Source organism: Cnephaeus nilssonii (assembly GCF_951640355.1).
Source record: "Cnephaeus nilssonii genome assembly, chromosome: 5".
NCBI classification, from domain to species: domain Eukaryota; kingdom Metazoa; phylum Chordata; class Mammalia; order Chiroptera; family Vespertilionidae; genus Cnephaeus; species Cnephaeus nilssonii.
The window spans coordinates 103,905,075-103,931,618 of NC_137076.1; the positions used below are offsets into that span (position 1 = coordinate 103,905,075).

Genomic DNA, 26,544 nt, shown 5'->3' on the forward strand with positions numbered 1-26,544 from the left:
TTCATAGCAGCTGTACCACGGTGCCTTCCCCCCAACAGTGTGAGCAAGGGCTCCCATCTCCCCACGTGCTCACCAACACGGTAAGAAGACAGCCATTCTAACAGGTGTGAGGGCACAACTCACTGTACTATTGATTCACATTTCCCGGACGACCGGCGGCACGGAGCTGTCTCCTGTTCAGCTATAGGTACCTGCTGGTCACTTGCGTACCTTCTTAGTGAAAACGTCTGTTTGATTCTTTAGTCCATTTTTTAATCCAGTGGTTAGTGTTTTTGCTGTGGAGATGCAGGAGGAGTTCCTGAGACACCTTAGAGATGGACGCCTGATCAGATGTATAAGGACTCTCTCCCCTTCCACAGGCTGCCGCGAGACCCTGCTGGTGGTTTCCTTTGTTGTGCAGAGCCTGTTGGTTTGATGCAGTCCCACTTGTTTTTTTTTTATTTTATTTTTGTTGCCTGTACTGTTGATATCACATCCACAAAATCACCGCCAAGAGCCCAGAAGTAAATGCACGCATTTGCTCAGCTGACCGTTAACAACGGCGCCAGGAAGGCATATGGGGAAGGACAGTCTCTAACAAACGGTGCTGCGAACTGGATGTTCACACAGAGAGTAAAACTGGGCCCTCACTTTATACCACACACACAAAACCACCTCCACATGGACTACAGGCTTCAACGTAAGACCCGCAACTGTCCAATTCCCCGAAGGAAACCCCGCTCCAACTTGCTGCCCGCGAGCAGGACCAGGCTCTAGAGCGGCAGCAACAGCAGGGGGCTGGATTGGAAAACTTTTGTTCCTCTGGTTTCATTTTTATTTATTCCTACTTTTATGGCTCATGACACCAGTTTTCTCTTACGGACCTAATATAATATAAAATGTCCTCTAAAAGATACGTTTTATAAGAAGTTAAAAAAGTGAGTTCATGTAAAGAAAAATATTAGTAAGACAGGTGGTAGCATTTGGTAAAAATCTTGAAGGGCGGTCTCAAGTGCCCGGAGTCTGATAAACACTATGATATTGGCTATAGTTTCCTTTAAAATACTGTGACAGCCTGGCCAGTGTGGTCAGCAGTTGAGCGTTGCTGCTTGATTCCCAATCAGGGCACATGCCTAAGTTGTGGGCTCGATCCCTAGTGTGGGGCGTGCAGGAGGCAGCCGCCAATCAGTGATTCTCTCTCATACTGATGTTTCTATCTCTCTCTCTCTCTCCCTCTCCCTTCCTCTCTCTGAAATTAAAAAAAAAAAATCAAAATACTAAGGCATGGGCATACAGTCCTGTGTGTGTGTGTGTGTGTGTGTGTTAGCTTTAAGCTGCACCCTAGTGATGGCTGGTGAATGCTGCAGTCCCCTCATTGGGAATGAGCACGTTAGCAAGTAAGACGCTCACAAGTCCTCACTTCAGAAGAGTCTCCTTCAGAGCCTTTCTCCACCAGCATCACAGCTGTCAGAAGTGACGTCCTTCGCTGGGGAAAGGAGGGGTGTTCTGGAACTATTCTCGGAGGCCATGGCCCTGGCATGACCAGAACGTGGCGAGCCCAGCATCGCACGCCCTGCAGGATGCTGCCCCGGGTCTAGGACTCCACATCCTCTGAGTTCTGCCTCTGCGTGAGGTTTCCCTGTCGGACCCCGGTCAGGATCCCCTGATCCTGCCACAAGCATGTTGCTGCATCTGTCGCCAGGAAACGTCCATGCGAAGTGGTGTCCGACGGGCAGCTGGTCGGTCACGCGCGTACAGAGCCGCCGGAGGGCTGTTCAGGTTGCCGCTTGATAACAAATGCTTGCAGGTGCGGCGGGATCTTGTTCTCATGGCTTTTTGATGAACAGAAGTTCTTACATTTAATGGAGTCAGAGAAGTCAATCATTTTGTGGTGGGTGACTTTTGCGTCTTTAGAAATCCTTCTATACCTAGAGATTATGAAGCCACCTCCCTACTTTAAGCCTTCAGAACCTTTTATAGCACGGCCTCTCTCAGGCAGGTCTTTCATTTCCTTGGAATTACATGTGTGGGGTGAGGGAGAGGTTGGCTCTTTGTTTTTTTTGTTCTCATGTGGAGGCGGCCAACCTCTCCTCAGTGCTCTGCAAGGCTGCCTGGGTCAGTATCAAAGTGTCCAAACACACATGGGTCTCTCTCTGGGTTCCCCTTTGTAGAGGGGAAGGGAGAAGGAGAGAGAGATAGAAACATCAGCGATGAGAGAATCATGGATCGGCTGCCACTCGCATGCCCCATACCTCCTGGTTCATAGGTGGATGCTCAACCACTGAGCCACACCAGCTGAGCTGGGTTCTCCATTGTGTGCCATTGGTTTACCGATCCGTGTGCCAACAGCACGCTCTGTTAATTACCGTAACTTCCTAATAGGTCTGGTGGAGCAGCGAGCTTCTTCCATTGTGAGCTACACCTGGCAGCTGGCTCTTGGGCACCTACAGCCCTCATCCCTCCTGCCCTCCCGGAGACCGCCCACTTCTCGTGAATGAAGGCAGCGGTGACAGGCCGAGCTGGCTTACGTCAGCCAACAGCGAGGACATTAACAGCTACCAAATGCGATGGAAAAGCGGATGCAGACTGCGCAGACCTTGTGACCAAAGGGACAGTTTCAGCTCCGTCCAGGAGGGCAGTTCCCTTGCAGCCAAGCCCAGGGAATTTGGCCAAACCCAAATCCCAAAATATCGGCCCTGCCTCTTACCCAGCATCCTCAGCCGGGGGCGGTCACGTCCACGTGGCTCCCAGAACCAGCAGTTTCTTCCCTGCGCTTGGTCCGGGCGAATTCGTGATCTCTGTCGGGCCCCAGCATTGGTCCGATGCAGGCAGCTGCTGCTATCCCTCACCGCTTACGGATCCTACATTTCCTTTCCCAAATCAAATGCCCGGAGCTCCTGCCGCCCTGGGTGAGGGAACGGGGGCTCTGGAGAGAAGCTGGGTGGGCTGGGGGAGAAGCAGGAGTGTGCACGCTGGGCTCAGAGACCAGTTTCGGGGGAAGGTACCGGCTGGAGCTTCCCAGCTGGCCAAGGTGACCCAAGGTCCAAAGCAGAAAAGCTGGGAACTTGGCTCTGAGACTGGGGGACAGGAGTAGTGTCTGCACCTGAGTGCCTGTCCCTGTCCCTCTCCCCCACCCCCAGCCCCTTTCTAAGGAGAGTGGAGCCTGAGCGTATCTGCCTCTATGAAATTCATGCTTAAATATTCTGGCCTCTTGAATTTTTACTTTCTAGAGAGGCCACGAGTGGTATGTGAGGGCTAAGGCCTAAAAGGCCCGATTCATCGCCCAAACCCGCCAATACTGTTACTGTGCGTCACTGTGTTGGGCCTCCGTGTCCTCCTCTACGCAACGGAACAATAAAACCTACGGGTCAAGGTTCCGGAGAGAGGAAACGAGGTCGTGTCTGGCAAAGAGCAGACAGGCAATCGAGAGTGATTGTCTACCCTCCCACGACTCCTCTGGCCACGAGAGGGGCTCGATCCCCTCACGGCCCCCCTTCACATTTTTACATTTATTATTATTATTTATTTAAAAAATGTTTTTGGTAAGGGATTATAAATTTATTAGGTCGTCTGGGAAAGCAGATGGGCTGAGCCCCAATTTAAGTATAATTTATGTACCATAAAAATCAGCCGACATAAGCACACTAAATTCAGCGATCTTTAGTAAATTACAGAGTTGAGCAACCATCACCACAGTCTAGTTTTAGGTCCTTCCAGCACCTCAGAAACTTGCCCCAACCTCATTCGCATCGGGTCTCCACGTCCACCGCCCAGCCCAGGAAACCACTGGCCTGCTCTCAGCTCTCCCATTTTGCCTTCTCTGCACATTTCACACAAATGAAATCATGCACTATGCACTCTTCTGCATCTGGCTCTTTCCACAGAGCGTCATGTTTTGTGAGACCCACCCATGTTGCAACATTTATCAGTATTTCCCTGCGTTTTATCTAGTCACCTAATGATGGACATTCGAATTGCTTCCGATTGTGGGTTGTTAGGAATTAATACTGCTGTGAACATCTGCATCCGAGTCTCCTTGTGGAGATAAGCTTTTCATTCTCTTGACTATACACCTAGGAGTGGTCATGTGATAAATTTTCCTTTTGAAGGAACCGCCAAGCTGTTTTCCAAAGTGGCTTCCCACCGCGGTTCCAGCAGCACAAAGGCTCCGGGTTCTGCGCCTCCGTCCCTCTCGGTCTTGTCTGTCCTGCCGATTACGGCCGGTTAGTGGCGGTGCAGGTATCTCCTTACGGTTTTATGTTGCGTTGTCCTAATGATTAATGATGCTGAACACCTTTTCATGTGCTTATTCACCAATGGAGAGCATCCCTCTATTCAAATCTTTTGTCCGTTTGTAAGCTGGGTTGTCTTCTTACTACTGAGTTGCAAGAGTTCGTTATATAGTCTCAATGCAAGTCCCTTATCAGATCCAGGATTGATAAACATTTTCTCCTAACTTGTGGCACATCTTTTCATTTGCTTCCTGGTATCGAAGCACAGAAGTTTGTAAGTTTATCCATTTTTGTCTTTTGGTGTCACATCTAAGAACTCTTTGCCTAAACTAAGGTCACGAAGGTTTTCTCCTATGTTTCCTTCCAGAAGTTTTATAGTTTTAGCTCTTATGTTTAGGTCTGTGACCCACTTTGAGTTGATGCTGTCTGCATGATGTGAGGGAAGGGTCCAACTTACTGCTTTTTTGCATCTGGATATCGCATTAACCCACACTGTTAAGAAGATTATTCTTTCCTATTGAATTTCGTGGTACCTTTGCTGCAAACCAGTTGCCTATAAATTTGTAAGAATTTAGACTCTCAATTCTGTTCCACTGACCTGTATGCCTATCCTTCTGATAGCACCACACTGTCTTGATCACTATAGCTTTTTTTTAAAAAATATATTTTATTGATTTCTTACAGAGAGGAAGAGAGAGGGATAGAGAGTTAGAAACATCGATGAGAGAGAAACATCGATCAGCTGCCTCTTGCACACCCCCCACTGGGGATGTGCCCGCAACCAAGGTACATGCCCTTGACCGGAATCGAACCTGGGACCCTTGAGTCCGCAGGCCGACGCTCTATCCACTGAGCCAAACCGGTTTTGGCAGCTTTTTTTTTTTTTTTTAAATATCTTTATTGATTTCAGAGAGGAAGGGAGAGGGAAAGAGAGATAGAAACATCAATGATGAGGGAGAATCATTGACTGCCTGCCTCCTGCACGCCCCCCACTGGGGATCTAGCATGTGGCCCAGGCATGTGCCCTTGACTGGAATCGAACCCGGGACCCTTCAGCCCACAGGCTGATGCTCTATCCACTGAGCCAAACCAGCTAGGGCGATCATTATAGCTTTGTAGGACGTTTAGAAAATGGGTAGCACGAGCCCTCCAATTTTGTTCTTCTTTTTTCAAAATTGTTTCTGCTATTTTGGGTCCCTTGCATTTCCCCATACACTTTAGGGTCAATTTGTTAATTTCTACAAAAAATGTCTACTAGGATTTTTTTATAGAGATTGTATTGACTCTGTAGAGCAACTGGGGGAGAAATGCCATTTTAACACTACTGAGACTTCTATCTCATAATATGGCATGTCTCTCCATTCATTCAGAGCTTCTTTTGCTCAGCAATGTTCTATAATTTCATGTACAAACCTCGCACTTCTTTTGTTAATTTATTCCTAAGTAGTTTATTCTTTTCGATGTTATTGTGAGTAGAATTATTTTCTTTTAAAAAAATATATTTTTATTGATTTCAGAGAGGAAGGGAGAGGGAGAAAGGGATAGAAACATCAATGATGAGAGAGAATCAATGATTGGCTGTCTCCTGCTCACCCCCTACTGGGAATGAAGCCTGCAACCGAGGCATGTGCTCTGATCAGGAATCAAACCGTGACCTCCTGGTTCATGGGTCGACACTCAACCACTGAGCCACACCAGCTGGGCTAGAATTATTTCCTTAGTTTCATTTCTGGGTTGTTCGTTACTACTGTATAGACATACAATTGATTTTTGTATAGTGATCTTATATCCTGTGATCTTGCTAAGTGGGTTTATTAGTTCTGATAGCGTTTTAGTGGATCCCTTATAGTTTCCTACAACAGAATAATGCCATCTGTGGATCAGGGCATTTTTACTTCTTCCTTTCCAACCTGTATGCCTTTTATTTTTCTTTGTGTGTGTGTGTGCCCTTGACCAGTATCGAACCTGGGACCCTTCAGTCTGCAGGCCAATGCTCTATCCACTGAGCCAAACCAGCTAGGGCTATTTATTTTTCTTGCCTGCTCACCCGGGCTAGAACTTCAGAGTGGAACAGAAGTGACAAGAGCAAAAGCACTTATTTTATTCCTGATCTCAGGGGGAGAGAGCATTCGCTGCTCCATTTTCAAGACATTTCTTGCTGTTCCTACTTACCCTTTCCCCATCACAACTGCTAGTGATTTTAAGTTAGAGAAATAAATACTAAAGATAAGGGAAGCTAAGCAAGCTAAAAAAATATGCTTCTCTCCTGACCAAAGCCTCAATTCAAACAAAATATAACCAAAACCCAAACCCCTTGTTCTTTAAAACATTCAAGCGATTGGACGCCAGCTGCCATATGCAACAACAGGGGTTGGCTCAACAGCTTTTGGGATACTATGCAGCCACTAAATGTAGGCTCAAGAAGATTTTTAATTGCACGGGAAATTCTTATCCTATATAATAAAAGGCTAATATGCAAATTGTCCCCTTGACCAGGAGTTCGACTGGGAGTTCGACCAGAGGGTGGGGCTGGCCGGCCAACTGCGTGGGCCCCTCCCCTTGGCTGGCCCGGCCCGATCGGCCCCAATGGGGGCGGGCTGGCTGGACCCCACCCGTGCATGAATTCGTGCACCGGACCTCTAGTATTACAGTATTAAAGGAAAGAAAAAGAGCCCTGGCCGGTTTGGCTCAGTGGATAGAGCGTCGGCCTGTGGACTGAAGGGTCCCAGGTTCGATTCCGGTCAAGGGCATGTACCTTGGTTGCGGGCACATCCCCAGTGCGGGGTGTGCAGGAGGCAGCAGATCGATGTTTCTAGCTCTCTATCCCTCTCCCTTCCTCTCTGTAAAAAATCAATAAAATATATATAAAATAAATAAATAAATAAAATAAAAAATAAAGGAAAGAAAAAGAGCAACAAAAATAACACCGATAGGATGGTCTCAACACCATAACAGGCGTCCTCAAACTACGGCCCGTGGGCCACATGTGGGTGTTTTTGCCGCTTTGTTTTTTTACTTCAAAATAAGATATGTGCAGTGTGCACAGGAATTTGTTCATAGTTTTTTTTCAACTATAGTCCGGCCCTCCAACGGTCGGAGGGACAGTGAACTGGCTCCCTGTTTAAAAAGTTTGAGGACCCCTGCCATAAAGAAACACATGCAGGAGAGAAAAGAAAGAAAATATGTACAAACCTTCATCCTTGTTGCCTTTGAGTTGAAAGATCACGGATGGTTGTTTTTTTCTAATTTCTCTACATTTCTTGCAACTGTACAGATTTTCACAACAAGCATCTTACAGCCAGAAAAGAAAAGAAAAAAAGCTGCCCACAGGGCAGACGCAGGCAGGGGGACGTTGGCCGCTCTCAGGCTTACCTTGCAGTATTCATCGATGGGTATCAGGCGTTTGACGGCCACGTCCCGGATGTGGCTTCGTCGGAAGAGGATTTTGCCTGCAGAGAAGGAGAGCACACAGCATTGGCAGGGGGCGGCGACCAGCTCGCAGCACGGGAGGTGTGATGTGCACGCCTCTGGTAGGCCTGAGTGGTACCCAAATCCCTGGCTGTCATCACTACCCCCTGTTGGATACCCACGGGGCCTGATGACCCCAGGCGTGGTCCCCCAAAGCCCGGCTCACAGTTCTAGTGCAAAGGCTGGAGGGGTGGGGCCCGGGGGAACGTTCCGATGAGTTAAAGGAGGCAGGGACTGACTGGAAGGAAGGCGCTCCTGCCCGTGGAGAAGGAAGGTAGACCGGAGGGTCTGAGGTCCTCTGTCCAACGTCTCAGGCTGCCTGGGCAGTGCAGCGAACCGCAGCTAAGCCCTGACCCAACAGTTCAGGCCCCCTTCCTCCTCCTGCCTCCTCCACCTTCTTCCTGCTCTCGGCTGTGTGCCCAGCACGCCACGCTGTCTCACGATTCTGCCCCTTCCCTCTGCCTGGAATAGCCAACCTCACCCGCCATCCCCGGGGGGAAACTCGGCTCACTTCTCTGGGTGACAGCTCCTGCCATTTCTGCCTGCACACACCACGCTACTGATCTACTCGTCCTCCTCCCTACCAGGCACGGGCCCTGCACAAACAGGGACCGACGGGGCCTTTGTCCGTGTTGTGTCCTCACCGTGGGGCTGACAGCTAAGGACAGAGGCGCAGGCTCCGCCAGGGTCCCCGGGAGGGGGTGTGTGTGTGACACAATGACAAAGGCCTCCCCCCTCCCCCTGGGCAGCGGCCGAGGGACAGGCGTCTCTGGGCACCCGTCAGGTGTGCGGCCAACGAGGGGGACGGGGAGCCTCGCGTCCGTGGTGCTGCCGTGGGAGATGGGCAGCCGCATCGCTTCACGGAGACCATCTCCATTACAACCCCGCGCAGGGCTTGGCCCTCACGAGAGGGCCGTGACTTTCTGTTTTTCCCCCCAAACCGTTTAGATGATACTGTGTCACACTCTGCACCGAGCTCTGTTTCTTTTCTTCTGCTTTCTTGTGTGTTTTTTCTGTTACTCCTCACCTGAGGATCTTTTTCCATTGGTTTTTAAAGAGAGTGGAAGGGAGGGGGAGAGACACAGAGAGAGAAACATTGATCTGAGAAGAGACCCATGGATTGGTTGCCTCCCACATGAGCCCTGACCAGGGCCCGGGATGGAGCCTGCAACCTAGGTATGTGCCCTCGACTGGAATCGAACCTGGGACCCTTCCGTCCGCAGGTCGGCGCGCTATCCACTGAGCAAACGGGCCAGGGCCCCAGCTCTGTTTCTTCAGACGTGCCACCCGCTGGCTAAGTCGCCGTGGATGGGTGCAGGGCCGGGCCGTGAGCAGCAGCACGTCGTGGCCGGTACCTCCCGGGTGAAAGGCTGATGGGGCCGGAGCCCTTGTCTGCATCTGATGTGAAGCGTTTCTGGGCCGAGGGCTGAGTCACGGGGAAGAGGGCGAACGCGCGCCCCTCCCTCGCTGCGGGCCAGCCCGCCTGGGGCGGAGAACAGCCTTTTGTTTTCCGTGGTGGAGGAGGCCAGACTGTAATTTTTAATTTTCAAGCTGCGGCCTCTGCCAAGTTGGCTGGCCCAGCTCTGGCCGGGGAGGAGGCCTGAGCAGGCGGCTCCCCCTCCCCCTGCCTTTGTGCTCACAGGAGACTTGCTTTGTTCTGCTGACGTGGCGGGCTTGGCAGAAAAGTGACCCTAGGAGAGGGGACGCTCCCCCCCCACCCCCGCAGGACCCTGCCCTCGGCCTCCGCGTGGAGGAAGCGCTAAGAGGCGTCCTGGGCCCGGCGGGACCTCTCCAAGCTGCAGTGGGTGCCGTGAGCAGGGACGCTGGGCCGCGTCCCTGAGAACAGCATTTTCATGAATTCGTGGGTGGAAGAGAATTACGTAATCATGAAAGCTTCCAGGGGCTTGGGGGAGGGTGGGCTCAAGCTCTTCCCCGTCCTGGGAAGTTTTTCCAGAGCTGGGTTTGCCTTTCATCCGATAGTAAGACTTACACCTCACCGCTCTGGAGGAAAACCTACATTTAATTTTTGTTGTTGTTGTTGTTAATCCTCACCCGAGGATATTTTTCCATTGATTTTTAGAGAGAGTGGAAGGGAGGGGGAGAGACAGAGAGAGAGCAACATCAGTGGGAGAGACACATCGATTGGCTGCCTCCTGCGTGTGCCAGGACAGGGCCGGGGATCGAGCCTGCAACCAAGATACGTGCCCATGACCGGGATGGAACCTGGGATCCTTCAGTCCACGGGCCAACGCTCTCTCCACTGAGCCACACTGGCTAGGGCGAGAAAAACCCACATTTAGAGCCCAGTTCAATGTGAGTATTCAGGCTGAGCATTTAAGTAACGCCTCCAAGACATGAAATACCAAGAGATTCCAAAGGAATGTCACGGGACCCTGTTTCTGCCTTTACTGAGAACCTACTACGTGTCCGGGAGGGAAGCCTGTGAGGCAGGATCATGTCCCGTTTTATGGATGGGGACAGCGCGGCCCAGCGGGGACCGGGTGGGTGGCGTCCGCCTGTCACAGGGCTGGAGCCCGGACTCTTGGCTGCTGCAGCTGGCTCTCCGGGTTTTCTCCAATAGGAAAGAAAATTCCAGTGTGATTGCACACTCTCCCCATGGAAGAACTCAAACACTCGCTGTTTTAGGCAAATGATCCTCCCAGCGGACGGGGGTCTGGCAAACGCCTCTGCCCAGGCTCTAAACCCACTCACCGTGACGGCGTCTGGGAGAGCCCACTCCTGTGCCCACGGCAGGACCCTGGAGTGGGGGAGGGGCGCCTGGGCGCCTGAGTGACCCGGGAGCCTCCCCCACTGTGGGGCCTGCTCCCTCTTCTGCAAAATGAGAAAGGTCGGAAGGGTCCTTTCCGCTCGAAGTACTTGTGATTTGGGGTGGTGTCACCTTGCTGAAGATCTGTACATCAAAATGACGGTACGTGCCCGACTGCGGCCAGTCTGTGCCGGGCACTCGCCTACCCTCGCAACAACTCTCATTGCAGCGCCACGATCATCTCCTGAGTGCAAAGGAAACTTCGTGTGCTGAAGTCATTCACCCAAGATAGCACAGGGGAGGAGCCTCGATGTGTGCGGCTGAGAAACGGGCACGTAGTGCCCACCCTGCCAGGTTGTTCTGAGGACTAAGTGACGTAATGAATGGAAAGCGCTCAGCCCAGCGCCTGGCACACAGCAGACATCCAATCCGTGGTAGCTACAGAGACCGTGACACTGGCTTGGGTACAACCTACTTTCTTTTCTCTTGTCAATCCTCACCCGAGGACGTGTCCATCGATTTTTACAGAGAGTGGAAGAGAGAAGGAAAGACAGAGAGAAACATCGATGTGAGAGAGACACATCAATGGGTTGCCTCCTGCACATGCCCCGACCCGGGCCCGGGCCAGGGAGGAACCTGCAACCGAGGTACGTGCCCCTGTCCGGAATCGAACCCAAGGACCCTTCAGTCCGCAGGCCGACGCTCTATCCACTGAGCCAAACCAGCTAGGAATATAACCTACTTTCTGAGCTGAAGCAAGGAATGTTTTTAGGAGGGAAGGGACATGAACGCCTTTACTACATTAACTCCTCCACAGTGCCTGGAGTGGTGCCTGGCTCTCAGAAAGCCCGTGGCAGGTAGGCAGGTGGAATTTCTATAATACCCCCTCCTCCCAAGATGGCCCACCCGGACCCCTGAGCTGGTGGCTATGATGGGATCGCTTCAGGCCACGGTTTCTTTACAAGATTGCCCTGCATTAGCCAGGAGGGTACGACGCCATCACATGAGTCCCTCAAAGCAGGCAGATCCCTCTGCAGGGGGGGGGGGGGGGTCAGCGGGGCAGCTGGGGCAGCTGGAGGCATTTAAAGCCCAAGAAAGACTCGGTGCCTCACTGCTGGCCTGAGGATGGAGGGGCCACAGAGGGGGGATGCAGGCAGCCTGGCTGACGCGAGCAAGGAAACCGGCATCGCATCTCAGTCCTGGAGCGGCAGGAACTGCATTCTGCCCCAGATCCTCCGGATGAGAGCTGGGCCCAGCCACGACCTTGATGTTGCCCTGTGAGACCCTAAAACAGAGTACCCAGTGGAGGCCTCTGGAACTTCTGACCAAAAGAACTGGGAGATAATAAATGGGTGCCACTGTAAGCTGCTAAACGGGTGGCAATTTGTTACGGAGCAATAGAAAAATGATACAGTAGCCATAAGAGATGCCACGCGTTATAAAACTTGACGCGCTTAATCATTCCCATTTTAGAGGTAGGAGAAACTGAGGCTCCCAGAGGTGAAGTGTCTGGTCACGAGCCGAGAGATCCGGGAGCAATGAGTCCCACCCACCTGGCAGGAAGGGGATGATCCGCTGTTTGGGGTCCTTCTGTCCTCCTTCCATGGGAAATTTGTCCAACATCTGCATCTGTCAAGGGAGAAAAATACCGAAAGATATGACACGTGCACCGCTGACATTGGGGGGAATTACCTGACACGTGCGACCGGACATCCTAAAGCTCGCTTCGCTCAGCTCTTCAGAGGCCACACTAACGGTAAGTCCGTGTCCATGGGACCGAGGGTCTCCGTGAAGCAATTCCTCACGCCCACAGCTGCCCGACCGGTGAAGGCCCAGGGCTGGGAGTGGCCACTCTAGGTGCTCCCAGGGGTCTCCAGCCTCAGGGCCTGAACTGTGACAACACCCCCAGAGGTCCACGGATGGCAGGTCGTCCTGCTTCCTAAGAACGGCTGGGTGGTGGCAAGGACCGAACCATTGAGACCCAATCGTGACACCCCCGCCCCCGAGAGTTCCCCAGGCTGGCTGTGCAGACAGCTCTGTGCCCGGCCCGCTGGCCCGCGGCCTACAGCAATGAAAGAGGCGGCTGAGAAGAAACGGACCGTTCCAGGGTGGTGTCGGAAGCGCGGCGAGAGGAAGGCGTGGGCTGCCGTGGGACAGGGGAGGAGCGGGAACAGAGGTCCCGAAACGAAAACCTCTCAGAGTGCAAGAGACGCCTCTCTGACCTTGGGAGGACTGAACGGGAAAGATCGGATCTGATCCACAAAACCGCAGAGACCTGCTGCTCGGGGTCCCGGGGAAGTGATACCAATGTGCGGGGCGACTTTTATTTTAAGAAAAAAAAATATATATTTATTGATTTTTTTACAGAGAGGAAGGGAGAGGGATAGAGAGATAGAAACATCGATGAGAGAGAGAAGCATCGATCAGCGGCCTCCTGCACGGCCCCTACTGGGGATGTGCCCGCAACCAAGGTACATGCCCTTGACCGGAATCGAACCCGGGACCCTTCAGTCCACAGGCCGACGCTCTATCCACTGAGCCAAACCGGCTAGGGCTGCAGGGTGACTTTTAGATGAAAGCCGGGCTGCGGGGTCATGAGCGCTGCCGTCAGGTATCTGGTCCTTCTCCTGAGCACCTGGCAGATGTGAACGTCCCACCCCCTCGAAGTGGGATGTAGTCAAGTAAACGTGAGCAGCCGAGGCATGCCACTCGGGGTGGAAGAGCCATGAACGGAGCGTGACTCACCACGGTCCGTCTCCTCCTGCCCTGGTGACGGGCCACACTCCAGACAGCGGCTTCTCCGCCTGTGCGGGTCCTGGAGTTAGGATCCCAACAACCTTTGACGGACAGGTCGCCCGCGTGAGAAATAAACCCTCATTACACAGCGAGGCTGTTGATCGCAGCAGCCTATCCTAACCCAACCTGACCGGTCCACGCGCCCAGGGTTCCAGCCGAGGGGGAGCTGCCTGGCACTCCAGACGTGTCGCTGTGGCGGGATGGAAGGAGCTTCGAGGAGCCTGAGAGGGATAAGCACAGCTACCGTGCAGGCATCGGGGGGGCGGGGGGGAGGGCCTGAGGCACATGAGAAACATGTGTATGTGCCAGGCGGGGAGCAGACTCGGCAGACACGTTCTCGCACTAAATCTTCAGAACACTCCTTCGAGCTGGACATGGCTATCCAGGAACCCGAAGCCCAGAGAAGTGAGGAAACGTTCCGTGAGCCTGGAGCCAGGAGGCGGGGCCAGAGGCTGCACCATCTGCTTCCCTGCGGTCCCTCCACCTCGGAGATGCTACGAAGACACTCAATCAGGACCGCTCCTCCGCGGGGGAAGGGGCCATTTACCCAGGCTGGCGCCCCTGCCGCCCCCTCCTGGCATGTGCCGCCCCTGGGTAGGGGCTCGGGCTCAGCGTGGCCAGCACCGTGGAAGGCTGCCCGCCGCGGCTGTGGTTTCATTGGTGGCTTTCTGTCGGCCCCTCCTCTGTGCTGCGTGGTGATGGGGAAATGCTCGGTCCACGTCATCCAGCAACCGGTGATGCCACCGCGGGCCTGGCTGGAAAAGGCAGGCTTCCCTGTTCGAACCCGGGAGCTTTTCAACACCAGCACATAGTGGGCACTCACTAAAAACCGACTAAAGCAATGAATGCAGCGGAGTAAAATTGGGGTCGGGGGGGGGGGCAGCTTTAGGAGATGTTTGCCAAGGACCCCTGATGAATGACATTCGTGTTACTAATCTTGAATAATAATGAGCAATCCCTACTGACATGTGACTGGCAGCTGACTGTTCACAAGCCTTCTCCTACACGTGGCTCTACCTGACCGTCATCAGAACCCTGTGAAATAAATGTATGATCCCCAAGTCACAGACGGGGAGACTGGGGAGCAGAGGGGGGCAGTGAACCGCCTCAGGTCACACAGCCCAGGGGAATCTAGCCAGTTCGAGTACCTTAATCTAAACCCCATTCTCTTTCCCCAGCATCACTCCCTTAAACAGTTTTGGAGTCACGTGAACATGAAAAATTGGCTTGAAATAAGGCAAGCTTACTATTCCGCGCACAGGTGAGCAGCAGGGTGATTAAGCGGTCTCTGCTGGAGTGTCTGAAGGATTTGTCTAACACCATCTTCTTTCCCTTCTCAGTTTTATTGACAACGATGTTTGCCAACAGTGAGCATCATGAGAGCGAACTTTTGCCCTCACGCCTTGTCCTGACTTGCTTTCCCCCACAGAAGCGTGGCCCGAAGGGCGGAAGTGTTACTTGTTAATTTGAGGCCGCAGACCTGGGTTAATGCTGCAGCGTCTAACCACAGATACTCTACCCCTGGGGCCAGACAGCCCCGAGCTGCAGCCGGTGCCTCCTCATGCCAGCGTGCCCTTGGCCGGATCCCATCCGCAGAGGGCGGCACACAGCCCGCTGGCAGGGTGCGGTGGCAGTGAACGCTTGGGGGGGGGGAGGGGCTCTCCGGGACATCCTAGGTGAAGAAGAAAGAAATCCACCTTGCGCTCTGCCCACAATACATCTACATTTTTTAATTGAATGTATTGGGGTGACACTGGCTAATAAAATGGTATCGGTTTCAGGTGTACAATTCTATAATGCATCACCTGTATATAGTGCAGAATAAATTTCTTCTTCGGAAAGTTATTTGGGAACAAGTTTGAGTGGTTTGTGAGGGTTTTTTATTAAGTATATGAAACATAAAATTCATGACCTCAACCATCTTACGCGTTCAGTGATGTTAAGTCCACGCACATTGTTATGCAGCCATCGGCACCATCACCTCCAGAGCCTCTTCCTCACTCCAAACTGCAGCTCTATGTCCGTGAAACCCAGGCCCTGGCAGCCCCCATTCCACTCTGTCTCTCGACATCTGTTCTAGGTCGCGAGTGAGTGGGATCCCACAGCGTTTGTTCTTTGTGACTAGCCTGTTTCTCTTAGCGTGTTTTCAAGGCTCATCCACGTTGTATCACGTGTTGGGGTTCCCTTCCCTTTTAAGGCTGAAGAACATTCCACGATGAGGCTGTGTTTTAAGACTGGCAAAACTCAGGCCACCCGAGCCCCCTCCGTGGCTGTCCCATAGGACTGTCTGCCGTGACGGACATGTCCTCCATCGGCCGTCCCTGACGGCGCCACCAGTCCCCGGTGGCGACTGAGCACGTGAAATGCGGCTCCTGTGACTGAGGAACTCAACCGTTAATTTCACGTAATTTCACTGACTTTACACCTGCCTTCATTTAGCCTCCCGTGGTAGCCCTGGTGAGCAGGGCTGGGCTGGACGCTGACACTCATCCTCTCTCTGCGCCACACCCCGTCTTACTTCCTTTTCTTTATCATCCGACCACTGGGCCCACTGTTCGCACCAACGGGCGATCGGAGGCCTGGGAGCTACTGGGTCTTCGTGTGCCCAGGTTCACAGGCCACACGCTGCTTCTATCCGGGGGACTGTCACACTGGCAGCCACAGGCTTTACGGCAGACCAGGCAGCGTTCCAGCCCCTCCCCGGGGACCCCAGCCCCTCCCGGGGACCCCCGCCCCAGGCTGTGTGTAGCAGCAGGAACAGAGGCATGCATCGCCAAATCCGACCACAGACCCTGCCCGTGGAAACCAGAAACCCCACGCGCCTCTTCCTAGATGATAGCAGGAGGCGGTGCTCAGGGTGAGGAGGACTGGAGACCTGGGAGGAAAGTGAGTCAGTGTGGGGGCAGGGAGACGGAGCCACGTCCAATGGACACAGCCCAAGCCTCCAGCAGGAAGGAGAGAACACTCGTCAGCAGTTTCTAAGACCCCAGCCTGTGACATCTGTCCAAGGAAAATGCGTGGAGGCTGGCGTGGGGGCCGCACGTGGTTCATGCTAGTGGCGGACTGGACTTGGTACCCTCGGTCTCCCACAAGCCCCGTGTCCCAGGACAGCCAGAGCAGGCGGCGGAGAAGGCTGGGGGGACTCTGTCACACGCAGCTGCGGGCTGCTGGGGAGCCACGTGGTCCTCAGAGCAGGCGTGGCAATGCCCCTGGACCTGCTCTACATCCGTGGGGGGTTGTCTGTGGAAATTCCGTCCCCTCGAGGAGCTGATCTGCCTAACGGTGGGCATGCCCTGGTGTCCTGTGCCATGGTGCACCCCTCCAGTCTGTCCACTTCTCTCATCCTTCCTGCCCCGCCCCAGGCCAGGTCAGCATTTCCTCAGCCCGACCCCCTCCATCACCTCCTCATTGGTCCATGGTAGGTGCCTGGTAGATATCTGTGCAAAGAAGGAATGAGTCAATGAATGAGCAAATGAATGAAAAAAGGGGGTTCGCGGATGTAACCAGCCACTGTCTAAGAGCAGAGACATTACATCCCAGGAGGCGGCAACAGGACCTGGTTGGGGCTCAGACAGACCAGGCAGCATTCCTAGTTTACACATAAGGAACTGCTCACTGTGGGAAAAGACCACTACCATATTTTCTCAGCTACACGTCATCAACATGGCAACAGCCCTTCACTGGGGAGGGGAAAAACATTCCATTAAGCGTGTGTAACACCCCAATTTCAGAAGATCACGTCTGGCGAAAAGACTGTGTCGGAGGGTCCGGCAAAGGGAGTATTTGGAGAAATATGGTTGGTGCACCCTGAGCAGGGGTTGGCTAGGGTCTTCCTGGGAACCTGCGTGGGGGAGTGAGAGTCTTCAGTTCTGCCAGCCCTCTGCCTGCCTCCGGAAAAGATGGGGGGACACACTCCCTGCCCTTTGGCTCCTGCGGCGGAGCATGGGGGCTCCGGGCAGACAGTCCCCAAAGCTCACAAGTGCACTTGGGTTGTCAAAGTCGTGTGAGCGAGACAGGTCAGTCCTATCTCAATCAAAACAGGAAACAAATGATATTTACGGCGCAGCTTGGGACAGCCTCTCCCGTCTCCAGATCTCAGTCCCTCCTCCGGGGAGAAACGAAGGAGCAGATGAAAATGCTGCTGCAGCATGGCGTAGGCTCTGTGAACTGATGAGTCTAGGACAGCGACATTCGAGCGGCGTGCCCCAACAATTTTTAAAACATGCGATACCTGACTATTTAGTCAGGGACACTGACCTCTTTTCCCTTAGATTGTCCAATAAAAAAAAAATTATAACAGCCCGGCCCGTGTGGCTCAGTGGTTGAGCATCGACTGATGAACCAGGAGGTCACGGTTCGATTCTCAGTCAGGGCACATGCCTGGGTTGAGGGCCTGATCCCCAGTGGGGGATGTGCAGGAGGCAGCCAATCAGTAATTCTGTCTCATCATTGATATTTCTCTCTCTCTCTCCATCTCCCTTCCTCTCTGAAAATTATATATATATATATATATATATATATATATATATATATATATTTTACAAATAAGAAGTATATATACATATACATATGTATATACACTGAGTGGCCAGATTATTATAACCACCTGACGTTTGTAGGCAAATTAGCCGTACACTGCATCGTATGGGATATGGAAGCCGAAGGCCTGTTCGAACACCTTTGCTGTCTGCAGTTACCAAGATAAAACGTCTCCAATTCGCACAGGAACACAAGGATTGGACAGTCGAGCATTGGAAAAAAGTCATGTGGTCCGATGAATCACGTTTCCAGTGCATCATGCAGATGACAGAGTGAGAATTTGGTGGAAACAGCATGAAAGCATGCACCCCACATGCATGATACAACCCTTCAAGCTGGTGGGGGCAGTGTTATGGTTTGGGGCATGTTTTCCTGGCATGATTGGGGCCCTTTAATTCGTGTGGAACAACATCTGAATAGCACAACATACCTAAGTATCGTTGCTGATCAAGTTCATCCTATCATGTTGATGGCGTATCCCAATGGAGATGGCTTCTTCCAACAAGACAATGCGCCATGCCACGGTGCTCGTATTGTGCAGGAGTGGTTTCAAGAACATGAGGGAGACTTTACCTTGCTTAGGTGGCCCCCACAATCACCAGATCTCAATCCAATTGAGCATTTGTAGGACGAAGTTAAAAGAGCCATCAGGCAGCTGGTTCCACAACCATCCAATCTCACAGAACTGGACAGTGCTATTCATCATGCATGGTGTCAGATTCCTCGCATCACCTTTCAACATCTTGTGGAGTCAATGCCAAGAAGAATCGCCGCAGCATGGAAGGCAAAAGGTGGCCCAACGAAGTACTGATGGGGTGGTCATAATAATCTGGCCACTCAGTGTATATATAATAGCCAACACAACAACAGCCGTCTGGTATGAATTGATCAAAATTATACCTATTTTTTTTGTCAGATCAGCAAAAAATATATTTTTTGGTGTGCCTCGGAACTTTAGTAATTAGCCTATGTGTGCCAGGAGATGAAAAAGGTTGAAGAATCGCTGACCTAAGAACCAGCTCCTCCCAAAGGAAGTATCTCTCCGGGTCCCCACAGCACGCGGTGTTCCCACTTACAGGACACCCGGGCTGGCGCTTCTCCGCGGGCCCCCGGCCAGGCGCAGCGACCAGCTGGCTCCGTGCCCCGCTGTCGGAATTCTGCAAGAAGCCGAGCTGCCGTCCCGCTCCCTCACGCCCCGCACCTTCGCACACCTGGTGTTCTCCGTGTGGAATGCCCTCCCCCACCCTGTCTGCGGGTCAACTCCTTACTCATGGTCTAGACCCTGCTTAAATGTCACCTCCTCCAGGAAGCAAGCCGGGCCTGAGCTCCCTGGCCGGGACAGACGCCCCTTTCTGAACCCCTGGAGTCACTCGGGCTCAGCAAATGCTTACTAGTAGCTGTGCTTCCCCAGGGAAGCCCTGGCTCCGGCGGCGGCCATGACCCTCGGCCTGGGAGCACACGGAGCCCGTGGGAAAACTCAGAGGGCAAAGGTCGCCTGGCACAGAGTACAGGAGACCCCCGGACCCCTGCGGCCCCTTCGGGAAGGGATCGTGTACGGCCCAGGGCAGCCCTCTCTGCGGGGTAGACTGCCCGCATCTGACAGGGAGGTGCCACCTGGGCCTTCAAAGGGCAGCGCCAGGCAGAGCTCCAGGAGGCAAATCTATCTTAGAAAAGCGATTCGGGGGCAGTACTGGGCCTCAAGAGCGCAGCGGGGTGCAGCTTCCGACTCGGCCCCACGTGGGCTTAAATCCCAGCCATGCTGCTCTCTGGGCACGTGACTGCCCTCTGAGCGTCCGCTCCCCCGTCTGTGGCGTGGACACAATGCTCGCTTCCTGCAGGTGAGGACCAAACGAGAGGACGTAAAGCGGGCACCTGTGCGTGTCAGGAACCCGTCCTCCAGATCTTTAACGACATCCCTCAACCAGCCCACGTTACCTCCAGGCGTTGCCCTCAGCGCCACGGCATCCGACCATCTCCGGTGCCCCCTGCCACAGGCTGACGGAGCCAGGCGAGGGCAGACCGGGAGCGGCAGAGAGGCCTGCCCAAGGCCACACGGCCGCTAAGACAGCCGGCCGGGCCCTGACACCAGGGCTTCCCATTCCCAGCCCGGGCTCTGTGGCCTACACCCTGACACGCGTGGCCAGCTGCCAACCAGTAGTGACGGCTGACGATCGGGGTCCAGGTTTTCCAAGACAAGCGAGTCAGGAAGTCACGTCAGAAAGTGCACGGTCATAAAGGGGACATTTTCGCTAGTGTTTGATGTTAAGTCTCTTTGCCCACAAAGGAGCCTGAGCCCCGCTCCCTTCTTCCCCGAGGCGGCCTCTCTGCAGACCGTTCCCTCTGCCTGAACGCCCTGCCCCCACCGGAGGGCACAGTTACTGCCCTCTGTTCCCCACAAGCCCCTCGCCGTTCCGCGGAAGCGGTTCCCTGCTTTCTTCTGGGGAACCTTCTCTGTGGGTTACACACATTGGCGGGAGGCTGATTTCACTCATGCCTGGGATGGCCCTGACCGGCTGGCCACGGACCCACGATGAATCAATGAGGCTTTTGCTTAAACTGTTGGGTGTTCTCTTTTCCCGGAAGGCGCTGAACGGAACTCACGGATACAGCGTGGGCCTGTGGCCACCACGTGCCTGGACGTGAAGACAGCCAAGTGGAGAAAAGCAGGCCCTGATTGACACGGTGGCGCCTAGATCCAGCCAGACCTGACGCCAACTCCCCTTGGTCTCTCGGTTACATTTAGCTCATCCATGTTCTTTCCGAATAATCCACCTTCACCGGGTTTCTGTCATCTGCGACTAAAACAGTTCTGACTAAAACAAGATCTCCCGACCAGAAAGTGGACCCAAGCCCAGGGTCTTACCCACTCTATTCAACTGGCACCAGCCCCTGCTCGAAACCCTGCCAATTCCCGATAATCCCAACAGCTGACATTTGCTCGGGGCTCAACAGCCCAGAAACTGCTCTCACACACATCATCACTTCAAAAAAAAAATAAAAAAAATCCAGATACACTCCACATACCAGAAAATTCACCCTTTTAAAGTATACAATTCAGTGGTTTTTGGTATATTCAGAAGGTTGTGCAACCATCCCACGATCTAATTCCAGAACATTTTCCTCCACCCAGAGAGAAACCCTGTACCCATCCGCCTCTCCCACTCTCCCCTCCTCCCAGCGCCTGGCAACCGCTCATCTGCTCTGTCTCTGTGGGTTTGCCTCTTCCCAACACACATCATCGCTTTTAACTCCATAGGAACCTGGGGAAGTAGCCGCCAGGGGCCTGGACAGCAGAGAGGCCAAGACTGTGGTCCGTGCTGTCGCCCGCCCAGCTTCAAACCCTAGCTCCGATGCCCACTGGCGGTGTGACCTGGGGCAAACCCTGTGGCCTCTCCCAGCCGGGGTTCCTTCATCTGTGCGAGGTGATAAGCTCGATCCGAGGATTAAATGAGTCACGGCATCCAGATGCTGAGCAGTCAGTCCGACTCCAGAAAGCCAGCTGTTTCTGTTATCATCACCCCATGCCACCGATGAGAGCGGTCAGGCACAGAGGGGTTAAGGGGCGTGCCGAAGGCCACACAGCACAGGTGGCTGTGCCCCAAGTCTCCTGACTTTTTCCATTACACCCCACTGGCTTGGCTGTTCCTCGGCGAGAGCTCGGCCCTCCCCATGCTTTCTTTTTTTTTTGTGAAGTGATGATGTGTGTGAGCGCCAAGTTTCTTCTGAAAAAAACCGAGGCTACTCGCCAGACAGGAGGGAGGGGAAGGGAGGGCGGAATCGTGAAATCATCGCCCTTGAGGGTGTTGCAGCCCCACACGGGCTGGCCTCCTCGCCGGGGCCTCGGGAACAGCTGACTCCTGCCCTAACTCCTTCCGGCTGCCCGCTCTGGGCTGCGGGGGCAGGAGGCCGGCGGTGCCAGGAGAGGGGACCCTCTGGAACTCCACGCCTTTCCCGTCCAGCTGCCCATCTGGGACTCTTTAAAGGCGGCTGAAGCGCCGTCTTTCGATGACTTCCTTTCAGGAGGGCGGTCTGAGGCCGTTACTGACGCCACAGCAAACCCCCAATTATTACCAATCGTGCTGAGTGGGGCGGAAAAACTTCACTTTTAAATTCTGGTAGAAATCCGAAAGTTGAGTCACAGCAGGAGAGTGGAGCGAGCAGAGGCTTTGGGGCAGGGAGCCGGCATTCCCAGACAGGGTCCCCTCAGGCAAGTCCCGCTGAGCGGAGCGACAGCAGATGACAGCTGACACGCTTACAGAGCAGGGCACAGCTCTGTCATCCCCGATGCACGCGGAAAGTGCTTTCACTCTCCATGTGCAGGCGGGGAAACTGAGGCTCGGAAACATACAGCGGCGTCACCGAGCTGAAACCTAAAGAGGCAAAAAGCTGAGCTCTGAAGCCATCTGTCTAACCCTGACGTCAAGGTCCGAAGCCGGGGCTATCCTGGGACAGGAAGCCGACGACAGCCCACCTCCTCAGCCCCTGCCTTTGCCCCTTGCTTCGGGGCCTCCTCCCCACTCTGCTCCGCCCTACTTCTCCAGCTCCTGCTGCACCAACAACCCCACGCTCCCGCCGCAGCCCACAGGTCTCTGACAATCAGATTCTCAACCCTGGAGCCGGAATCGGCACCTGGAAACCCCAGTGCATCGACAACAGGAAGGACACCTCCACTCGGGGGCCGAAGGCGCTGTGTGGGGGATGTGGGCCACAGGCACGTGGAGGAAGCTGGGCTGGAGAGGTCGCTGGGGAAAGGAAGCAGGCTCCATGGCAGATCCTGCGGCCACAGCGACACGCGGCCGGGGAGCCGCCAGGCTGCGCAGGGTCACCCTGCTGCGGGTCCTGAGCCCCTGCAGCCAGGCTGCACTTCCTGCTGTTTCCACGGGGCACACCTGCCTCTCGCCATCAATCCGCCCCCTCCTCTCTGCCCGTCTGAGCTGGCTGAGCGGATGCTTGGGCTGTGGGTGTCAGTGATCCCTAAGCCAGCCATCATGCCTGGCCCTGTTCTCTGCCCCGTGTCCTTCCTTGGAGGCATCACACAGACAAGAGGCCTCTGGAAGCCAAATACAGGCGCCCTCGCCCTCCCTGTGCAGACCCTCAGGGCATGAGAAGTCAGTCAGCAACTTGCAAAATGTGGACTCAATTCTCACTCTCTGAAGACCTGCCGCAATGAATCTGCATAGACACCCATTGACCTGGAAATTGGGTACGAGGGTGTGGCTCTCGGTCATTATCACACAGGACCGTGCCTCCTGCTTCCGGCGCTGGGCATCACCGCCATCATCTGCCTTCCCTGCCCCGGGCTGCTCCTGCCAAGTCCATTGTAGATGGAATCCGGCCCTCTGGCACACACTTGTCTATTTACATTCAGAGCATGCTTGCTGCAGACCAGAAGAAACACATAACTTGTGTAGGATCCTGTTTGGTGTTGTTACACGGTAAACACAAAACCTCACCACATTCATTCCACGTTCAACACCGAGGTCACGGGTGTCTCAATTGCTTCACATCACACGTGACTCTGGCAGCTACGGAAACAGGCCAGGAGAGCTTTGCCATCCCCGCTCCCCCTTGGAAAGAATGAACACAGGCTCTGACTGTTCCGTTGGCCATGTTCAGGAACAGATTAGGTCCATACAACCGCGAATGCCTGTGGCTAACATCAGCCAACTCCCAGAGAACATGTGAGGCCAGGAGACGGGCTGGTGTGTGGAGGACAAGGGCTCTCTCCTGCCGGCCCGACAACGCCTACTTTACACCCGATCACAACTGTTCTCTCCGGCTCTCAGTCCCCGCCCCCGACTCCAGGGGCAGGGCAGGAACCCGACCACCCCACTGGCCATCACATTCTTTCACCATCGTGACAGGCTTAGAGATGAGCCTATGAAACACAACCCCGTGTTTGCTGGAACTCTGGGAAGTGACCTTTCCCTCTTTCCTGCTGATTGTGTGCCCAGAGCATTTTGCAACCACGTGGGAGCTGAGGATAAAGCCAACGCGATGGAAGCAGAAATGCAGAATGAGAGGAAAGAGCTGGGTGAAAAGACACAGATAAACCCTGGATCAAGCGGTGCCTGAAGCCCACACGGTTTCTTCTCCTAGGACCGTGGTCGGCAAACCGCGGCTCGAGAGCCACATGCGGCTCTTTGGCCCCTTGAGTGTGGCTCTTCCACAAAATACCAGGGCCTGGGCGAGTCTATTTTGAAGAAGTGGCGTTAGAAGACGTTTAAGTTTAAAAAATTTGGCTCTCAAAAGAAATTTCAATCTTTGTCCTGTTGATATTTGGCTCTGTTGACTAATGAGTTTGCCGACCACTGGCCTAGGACATGCACTTCCACCAGCCCCGAACTCCCCACTGACTTAAGCCCGTGTGAGTAGGGTTTCCTGCAACTGAGGCATCCTGACAGGCACAGAGGAAAGGGAGACAGCTCAGCATGGTCCCTCACTACGCAGCAGGGAGGACTTGCTGGTTCGGGAAGCCCCGTAAGTTCTGGAGGCCTGTGTTTTCTATAAAGAACTGTATTTGTCATATTGGGCCCTGTGACTTCTCATGCAGACACGCTTGCTTTGAGTTGCTGGCCTTTGGTGACATCAGGATAAAGCGACGGTCCCACAGACTGTAGTTCTTTTGCCCCCGTGGGGGTGAGCTGACACTGAGCGGTCCACACTGGCCGGGTGCCCTATGGGACTGGTGGCACTCGCGGCTGTCAGTTCATTTATTCATTCATTCATTCATTCACCAAAGGTGACCGGACACATCTGAGTCCTTGAAGGAAACACAAGTTCAAGATCTGCACGCCAAAGCCACACCAATTCCCAGGTCATGCTCCACTCTGGAGCCGTCCACACGCAGCCTTTCTTTCATTGGGGAAATACTGACGATCACAGCATAAAGCAGTAGGTCCCCAAAGTGATGGACATCTTTTTTCACTTTTTAATGCGGAATGTCCACAAATGTGCATGTCACCCTGTGCAGGAGCCATGCGCACCTTTTCCGGATTGTGCTAATTTCAGTGTACGTGCCGCTGAAGCGGGCACACGGACGGCGTTTTTAATTCTAGGGGTGAAAGAAGAGCACCGTCCGCCCACTGTGGGCGAGGGCCTGGGCTCTGAAGTCCAAACGGGAAGTGAGTCCAATGGAAGTCTTTCCTGCCCGCAGCTCCCTGGAGGCCCCGAGTCCTTACCTGGAGGTCAAAGAACTTGCTGTAGCGCCGATAGATGGCCTCGGTGGAGCCGCTGGACCACGTGACCCGGATGATGTAGACCTGCAGAGAGGAGCAGGGGAGACGGGCGTTAACACCAAGGGGCCCTTTCCAATGCCAGGGGGACTCGGGGGCGAAGCACAAGGTTCAGCGTCAGAAAGACCCGGGTTTGAATCTCAGCTCCACCACCGACCAGCTGGACGACTTGAAACAGGTCACTTGTTCTCTCTGAGCCTCTGCTTCCTCCTCAATGAAATGGGTGTGATGACCTCCACCCCTGAGAGTTGTGCACAGAGTTGAGTGAAACCAAGCATGGGAAAGCGTTAGCACCCTGCTCAACGCAGGAGGTGCTGTTATTGTTGGCAGCACGAGGATGCCTTGCTCCCCACTCGATTCAGAGAGCCGCGGGGCTGGCTCTTTTTGTCAGAGTCATTCTTTTATATTTTTAGATAGAGAGAGGAAGGGAGAGGGAGAGAGAGAGAGAGAGACATTGAAACACCAATGATGAAAGAGAATCATTGGTGGGCTGCCTCCTGCATGCCCCCTACTGGGGATCGAGCCTGCAACCCAGGCATGTGCCCTGACCAGGAATTGAACCCAGACCTTCTGATTCACAGGCCGACGTTCAATCACTGAGCCACGCCAGCCGGGCTATCAGAGTCATTCTTAAAACATTGGTTTTGACTGAAGTCCCAGGAGCCTTAGCCTCCTTATGTTTCTCGTCAGCTAAGCCATGACACCATTTCCTCCAGTTAGGGTTCGGTCATTTTCTCCCTCCGCCTGTCCGTGTCTCCATCTGTGAAGTGGGCCGCCAGCGCCTGCTCAGTGGGGCAGTGTGAGGACGGAGAAGGGGGAGCCACTCTGTAAACCGCCGGGCCACGTTCCCACCTTTGTCACGAGTCACGGCACTCCGAAAAAACACACTGACGACGCATTCGGGCAAAGCGAGGTGGCGGCAGGAAGCCAGGGGCACCTGGCTGGGACTCGGGTGGCCTGGACACTCACAGGCTAAGGGATCAGCACCCACCACCCAGTCCCGGCTCACACCAGTTATCTGTGGTCACCAGGCAGTTCTGACCATTACAGAGTACGTATCTATGTGAAAGCTCTTCGGAAACAGAGAAATGCTGTTTGAAAAGGAGGGGCTCAGGGTTGTTAGAGGCCACGGGGTGCACAGAGGGCCCTGGCCCTCCACGCGCCGAGGGTTGGCTGGGAAGACGACACATCCATGAGTGAAGATAAGTAACGTGCGTGCAGTGGGTATGTTGTTTTTTGCCCGGTAGGGATTAATTTTTCTTCCACGCAGAGCCCCGTTTCTTCCTCCCGGGAACCCCCTCCCCGACCTGGGCGATAGTTTCTTAGGTGCGGAGGTGGGTACTATTCCTTACCCCCGGGGAAGCAGTTGAAGAGTGAGCACGTGACCTGAGCTAGGCCAGGCAGAGCCAGGGAGACTCGGCCCTGGACTTCAGTTCCAACTCTCAAGACAGCAGCCCAGAAACTAGCATATCAAAGGCTGCCATCCCTGGGGATGTTTAGGCCAAGTTTGGATGACCCTCTGTCAAGA

General features: G+C 54.0%; 1 protein-coding gene across 1 annotated transcript in view; it reads right to left on the reverse strand.

The window, feature by feature from the left end:
* SH3PXD2B (SH3 and PX domains 2B) overlaps positions 1 to 26,544 on the reverse strand; it is a 92,144-nt gene that overhangs the window by 36,690 nt on the left and 28,910 nt on the right. Inside the window, exons 2-4 of the mRNA XM_079771946.1 lie at positions 24,963 to 25,043; positions 12,000 to 12,075; positions 7,584 to 7,660 (exon numbers count right to left, since the gene is read on the reverse strand). Of these exons, the coding sequence (XP_079628072.1) occupies positions 7,584 to 7,660; positions 12,000 to 12,075; positions 24,963 to 25,043 (234 nt within the window). The remainder of the gene's footprint in view (positions 1 to 7,583; positions 7,661 to 11,999; positions 12,076 to 24,962; positions 25,044 to 26,544) is intronic.